Below are 7,464 nucleotides of genomic sequence, written 5' to 3'. Positions count from 1 at the left end.
CAGTGCAGATGAGCGTGGCGAGAAAGTAAAAAAAATAAACACAAAAAAAAAAAACAGGAAAAATCCTGTAAAAAAAGAAAGGGTCTGAAAAAACAAATTAAATAAAAAGGAGAGCAAGTTTAGGACCAAAAGAAAAGAGTGGGAACAAAGTGAGACCATTTAATAGAGGCATAATGGAGAAACAAAGTGTAAAGCTACATGGAAGCTATATACTGGATAAGCTTGTCGCAGCAAATTAATTAACTGTATGAAATCTTTCCAATAGAGCAGATCGATATCTACTTTATTCTAAGACCATTTCAATAAAAACAGTGCACTTTTGGCCTAATATTTATTTTCTGGTGATCAATCGGGCAATTATGTGGGCAGGTGCAGCAGTGTGTGTGTGTCTGCCTCACCAGGAGCAGGATTTGTGGATGCCCGATGAGAGCGAGTGCAGTGGAGAGCTTCCTGCGGGTGCCACAGCTATAACCATCAGTAATGATGTTTCTGTGGTAATTCAGCTCCAGCTTCTTCAGCAGGTAGTTCACCACCTATAAAAGAAGCATGCTGGGAATTAGATTGGGGATGAGAAAAAATACCAGACACTACAGTTGTTGTTTTTTTTTCCCTTTATTATTTCTCATTATTCACACTCCTGTTGATGCCTGAAGATAACGGACAAAACCAATCAGAATGGCTGCTGCAAACTTCTAATCAATACAGAAGGAATATAATAGTTTAATAGTCATCTAATCTGAGACTGTAATAACTTTTCATAGCTAAATGGCTGCAACGTGTTCCATAAAACCTGGGACAGGGACAACAAAATACCAGGAAATGTAAGAAATGTTCAAAAAACACCTGTTTGGAGCATTCCACAGGTGAACAGTTTCATTGGAAACAGGTGTGTGTTGTGATTGGCTATAAAGGGAGCATCCCTGAAAGGCTCAGTTGTTCACAAGCAAGGTTAGGACAAAGTTCACCACTTTTTTTTAACAACTGTGTGAGCAAATAGACCAACAGTTTAAGAATGGTTCTCAACGTAAAATTGCACGGGATTTAGGGATTTCATCTACAGTTCATGTCATCAAAACATTCAATGTGGACAAATCTCTGCAAATAAGCATCAAGGCCAAACAAACATTGAATGCTCGTGATCTTTGATCCCTCAAGCAGCACTTCATTCAAAACCCACATCATTCTTGAACTGTATTAGCCCACTTCAGAAAACCATTGCCAGTGAACGCAGTTTGTTGCTACATCTACAAGTGCAAATTAAAACTCTACCATGCAAAGCCAAAGCCATATATCAATAACACCCAGAAACACTGTCGGCTTCTCTGGGCCCGAGCTTATCTAAGATGGACTGACACAAAGTGGAAAAGTGTCCTGTGGCCTGACGAGTCCACATTTCAAATYGTTTTTGGAAATCATGTTATGTCATGTCATCTGGGCCAAAGAGGAATATGACTGACTGTATTGTTATCAGGGCAAAGTTCCAAAGTATGTATTTGTGTCCWTGGCATGARTAACTTACACATCTGTAAAAGCACCATTAATGCTGAAAGATACATACAGGTTTTGGAGTAACACATGCCCCCAAATGAACCACATCTTTTTCAGGGAAGCCCCTGATTTCAGCCACATTCTACACGTGTTACAACTTTGTAGTAAAAAAAAGTGTGGGTACTAGTCTGGCCTGCCTGCAGTCCAGACCTGTCTCCCACTGAAAATATGTGGCTCATTATGAAGCGCAAAATACAATAACGGAGACCCCGGACTGTTGAGCAACTGAAGTTGCGCATCAAGCAAGACTTGGAGAGAATTCCATCTACAAAGCTTCAGCAATTAGTGTCCTCAGTTCTCAAACACTTATCGAGTGTTGTTAAAAGGAAAGATGATGGAACACAGTGGTAAACACGCCCCTGTCCCAGCTTTTTTTGGAATGTGTTGCAGGCATCAAATTCAAAATGAGTGAATATTACAAAAAAAGCAATAAAGTTTATCCATTTGGACATTAAATATCTTGTCATTGTAGTGTATTCAATTGAATATAATTTGAAAAGTATGTAGTTTCTATTATGTTTTACAGAACATCCCAAGTTCATGAGAACTGGGGTTGTAAACAAACCTTGTTCATTTCCTAGACCTTTAATTCATCATTGCAATTAAAATAAAAAGATGTTCTCTGTGATGGCCCAGTGTGCCACTAGTTTTATTTTTGAGCCTGTTCAAAGCAGAAAAAATGTTGATTTATAAGGTCAACGAGTAGAGAGTGGTCCTGTTTCTAGTAGCGATTCATACTTTTACCATAATTGCTTACTCTATCCTGTACTTCAGCACTATAAATTACTTGAGGTGTCTTTTGGCTGTGTCCACATGAATATTTAATGATGTTTGCACAACAATGATGACTTTACCTGGTGACTTTATTATATCTATGTAATTCTGGGGCTGCAAAACCTGATCCAGAATAATTCATTTGGTGCACACCAGTGGATTCTCTGTGTTTAAATCCTAGTGAGCTACAATCAGAAACTTCGCTGAATCATAACCATTCCTAGACATTTAAAAACGTTCTACTCTTGGTTATTAATCATGGAAGCATGTGCTGTAAATACCAGTGTGCTTTGAAATAGCCTGAAGTCATTTCCCATTAAACTATGGCCTTTTTCCCCATCAGCAGGCAAGTCTGCAAACTAGATCAATGAAGCAAGCTAACGCAATAGATACCTCAGTTCACTTAGTTCACTTAGATTTTTGGCTTTTGCTATGAAATGGGATTTTTTTCCTTAAGTGTGGGGTTTTCTGTTCAGCTCACTGATCCAGGGTCTCTAAACTATGTCCATAAAATGACACTTTAGAAAACTACTCAGTATTCTGAATCCAAATTTGAATGATTAGTATGCACAATATATCACATTCCTGACAGGTTCAGATCAAAATATGAAGCTTTTTTCCAGGTTTCCTCATAAAACCCATTTTGCAACACCTTTGATGTAACAGCTCATTAAGCCGACAAAACCATGTCAATGCGAAATGACCCCATTAAGGCTTGTCTCATTATCCACAGCTACGGGACTGTCAGCGGGAGACATCATAAGAGGAATTCTATATATAGCGTGATTTTTTTTTTTTTTTTTTTTTTTTATTAGCCTGACACCAGTGTTGTGGCTATTACAACCACTGTTGTCATTACTCTGATCAGAGAACAGGTGCTGCAGCAGCAGCGGTGACAGTGATTAGTGTCAGACATCTATTTCTGTGTTTTATTGTCTATGCGTGTCTTTTGTGTCTCTGGGCATACTTGAAAATGTTTGCCTTCAGTTCTGCTGATAACATGACTAAGAGTGTCAGAGGCAATCAATGCAGAGACTCTGTGGAAAATGGGGTAGAGCAAAAACAGGGTTTTTTTTGCATTCAAACTAGATTTGATATGACAACTGCAGTCGCTCCTATCACTACTTTTGAGAAATGACATTACATTTTTATAAATTATTTTAATAAAGTAAATAAAGATATAAATGTTTCTAATTTCTGCATGTCAATGACTTTTTTGCCACTTTGATTTGAATCTATGACAACATTACTGAATCTCGTCGTGGCTGACTCTCTATAATAGCTTTTAGAGACTTACTACAAGTATAGTATCTGAGCTAATAAAATCTTTGTTAGGTCATGCAGGGTTGGAACTGAAATGTGCGGTCAGTGGAGGGAACTATAGAGCAAGATTCATGGGTTGGCAAAGTCATTCACAAAACTCTTCCTTTATCCTGGCTGGATCGCTGTGGTAATTTACAGCTTCAAATATTATATGGATAAAGGTATAATCATTGTTTTAATTTAAATCAGCTGGAAAGTGACATTACTCTCAGCTACAGTACACTGAAAAAAAGGATTTTTGGGTGTAGTAACATTTATTTAATTGTTCTTTTAAATTTTACAAAAAAATATCAAAATCTTTAAACTACTAGAATTTACTAAATAAACAATACGCATTATTTAATTTTTCAATAGTACTGTACAAAAAAGTAAATGTTATTTTTTTATAAGTAATATTTAAGTGCTTTTTCTGGACAGCACACAAACATGAATATTTTAAGTAACTTCTACACATCTGGGCTAAAACTGAGGGCGCATGCGCACACAAAGGCTGCTGCTCCTCATTCCCTTTCTTCACTTTTCAAGGAGAGGACAAGACATGGTCGAAATAAAACATAAGTTGTCTGGTTTCTTTTGCTTGAACACATTTGTTGGTGTGCAATAGTTTGATGGCATAATGTAGGTGATATTTAGTTGTCAGGGAACAGGGAATGCATATTGTAGCATTCTGCTGTGTTTGGCTGTTTGTCATGTGACTGCAGTGGAGGATTGTGGGTAGGATTCATGTTTGTTGTTGTTAAATCATTTTAGGGAATTGGTTAACATTGTTCTTTCAGCAATTAGTCTGTTGTGTTACTCTAATTTGTGTGTTCATTATTTGTTAACTTGTGTTAAACCGTTCAGCAGAAGTAACCATAAGTGAGAGTGGTAGGCCTAGTCATTAATAAGACCTGTGAGTTTCACTTTGTCTGTTTTGTTCATGAAGAAGAATCCAATAAAGGTTCTTCAAAACTGCCACCTGGTGGTGAAGTCTTGAACTACAAGAAGAGCTACACCTCTCTCTGTAGCTGTGAGGTGTCATGCTACAATGTTGTGCTTGACGCATGTGCACTGTTATGAAGAACTTGTAAGATTTACTAGAAAAAAATCCTAACAATTTGCACTAATGTTGGTTAAGTAAATTTAAATGCTAAATTCATGTAATATTTACTCATCATTATCTAGTAAAAGTTATTAAAAATAGTTAAAGATTTGTGAATCAGGTAAATTTTACTTAATTTGATCAAGTATACGTTATAAGATTTAATTGAGCAAATTAAGTAAAATTTATATGATTATTCACATATCTTTAACTATATTCTTAATAACTTTTACTAGATAATGATGAGTAAATACTACATGAATTTGTAGCATTTAAATTTAATTAACAAACGTTAGTGCAAATTTGTTAGAGGATTTTTTTTCAAGTACGTCTCACAAGTTATTTTTTTCAATGTAAGTACTACGATTGCTACAGAACAAAGCTGTGCAAGTATAATCTGTGTGTTGCATTGCCATGGGAACAAAAACCCAGCATTGTCTGGTATTTACTTCTGCAAAGTGATGAAGAGAACGCACAAACATAAAGCTAACTCCATTTTACACAGCTGCTATTGTACCTAATAAAACACACTTGGGATGAAAAGGTTTATCTGGTGGTTATAAAAAAATAAATAWATTAAAACTCTGAATCAATCAATGCACCCAACCAAGTTTGGAGTAGATAAAAAAAGTTGGAACAGATACAAAAGAACATACTGGTTGACAGAAAGACACAGATTACTTGATTTATATGCAAAATGTTTCCTAAGTCCTTCTAAACTCTACTTTCTTTTTGTTACACTGCTAATTCCTCTAATGTTGGCAGTGGTGACAGACAGCCACATGAAGTAATTACCACAAAAGTAAGATTGATTATTTCTCTCAAGGATAAACGAGAAGAATAAAACTGAAGTGACAGATCTAATAGGATCCTACCATCATCAATGCATTTAAACCCAAATCTGAACAGATGCAAACAACGTCCGTATCGATGGAAACTTCAGCTGAATTCTGAAGTTTGGACTCAGAGCCAAGCTGACAACAGAAGCTTTTCTGATTCGCCCGACTGTAAAGCTTTCAACATACATCACTCAACACTTCACACGCTCTGATTAGGTATGCATGGAAGTGATACTTCCTAGTCTCGCAGTGAGAAAGCACCTTGGAATTTCTATCAGATTCTGTGTCGTTTTATGGATGATGTTATCACTATGCAAAGCTTTGAAAGACAGTGCTGCTTCCGCAGCTCTTCCTTACCCCACCGATCTCCCTCGTTGGGATGCCACGAATGCGAGCATAGAAGTACAAATGCTCTTCTCCGGTGAGCAGATCATCAAGTGCATCCACCTGGGGACAGTAGCCGATGTTAATTCCCTTGTAGCGGCACTCCATGATGTCTACCAACCGCCTGCGGGGAAAAATAAAAGAAAACAAAACAATGAAAAACTGATTATTTGAAGCTATCATAAATATGAATCAATATTTTTATTTTCTCAGACACGTTCTTTATCACATTATTAAGATTACATTTTTATAGTGTTCTACAAACATAAATCAATATAAAGATTTGATGCAAAAAAAATAAATAATAGTACTGGAATTGGAAGATCATTAAAAAACATAAATGTGTAAACATAAAGTGTGCGTGTGAATAAAATCATCAACATCAATACACAGCTTACCCATCTCTGTCCCTGATCTGTGCTGAGCCGTCGGTTGGGCTAACATCTCCAGTCAGCATCTTGAAGGTWGTAGTTTTTCCRGCGCCGTTTTCTCCCAGCAGGCCAAAGCACTGAAAAACAAATTCATTTCTTTGTAACTCAAAGCATTTCAATATTAAGCAGTAGTAGATGATGAAACTAAGACACAATCATTAATAAGTGAATAATTCGCCTTCAGTTGACCGTTTTAGATTAGAAATAATCCATTTCTAATTAAGAAGTAACTTTCTGAAAATTTGCCTCATAACAAAAAAGGAATCAACTAGAAAAGAAATGCCTGTCTTTTTATTTGCAGATATTATTATTGTTTTATGAATTGTAAAACCTTTCCAAGAGCATCTAAGTTTAAATATATGACTTTATTGAATTTAAAATGCAGTGTTGACAGTGTTTTTACCTTACACAGTGACCAGTGTAAGTATAAAGCTTGTAACCTTAACATATTTATGTGTTTTCATGGGTAATTAAACTCAAAAGGTTTATAAGTTAAAGCAACATTTTTTTATAACCCCGGTGCTTTCAGTTTGCTTGTTTTCCATGATTCCTGAGGCTTACCTCTCCTACAGGGATGCCCACAGACAGCTTCTTGACAGCATGAACCTTCTTATTGCGATGTTCATAGACCTTAGAGAGCTGCTTGATCTGCAGTATGTCTGAGCTGGCTGCTCCAGCAGCGACTCGAAGATGTTCTGTTGCTACATCCTCATCCTCTTCTTCAGGAGCAATTTCAGGAATGGTCTTTTTGCCCCAAATTAGATGGCTACAATGGGAAAGAACATAGTTTACCTCTGCAATTTATTATTATTTTTTTGTCACCCCTAATCACTCAAAAAGGATCTGCTACATAACTAATCACTTATCTACATAATATATCTCACAACTGTACTCAGGGTTCCTACAGTTTAAAGCAAGTTAAATTTAAGACATTTTAAGACTTTTTAATGCCAAGTAAAATCATTTTTAAAACCCAACACAAATGACAAAAAAATAATTAAACTGTGGCAGAAACTCATGAATCAAAGTATTTTTGGTTAAATTATTCAAACATTGCTAATAGACCAATTGTTTTTATCCATAT

The 7,464-nt window shown here is 36.1% G+C and overlaps 1 protein-coding gene across 1 annotated transcript in view; it reads right to left on the bottom strand.

Moving 5' to 3' along the window:
* Positions 1–7,464, bottom strand: part of abca12 (ATP-binding cassette, sub-family A (ABC1), member 12) — a gene marked incomplete in the record, with an annotated part of 71,474 nt that overhangs the window by 3,935 nt on the left and 60,075 nt on the right. The window contains 3 exon segments of the mRNA XM_014022341.1: positions 5,923–6,073; positions 6,348–6,457; positions 6,942–7,146. Of these exon segments, the coding sequence (XP_013877795.1) occupies positions 5,923–6,073; positions 6,348–6,457; positions 6,942–7,146 (466 nt within the window).

The sequence above is a fragment of the Austrofundulus limnaeus genome, unplaced genomic scaffold, assembly GCF_001266775.1.
Source record: "Austrofundulus limnaeus strain Quisiro unplaced genomic scaffold, Austrofundulus_limnaeus-1.0 Scaffold325, whole genome shotgun sequence".
Taxonomy (NCBI): domain Eukaryota; kingdom Metazoa; phylum Chordata; class Actinopteri; order Cyprinodontiformes; family Rivulidae; genus Austrofundulus; species Austrofundulus limnaeus.
The sequence above is the reverse complement of the archived record's forward strand: the minus strand, read 5'-3'. Positions and strand labels throughout refer to the sequence as shown.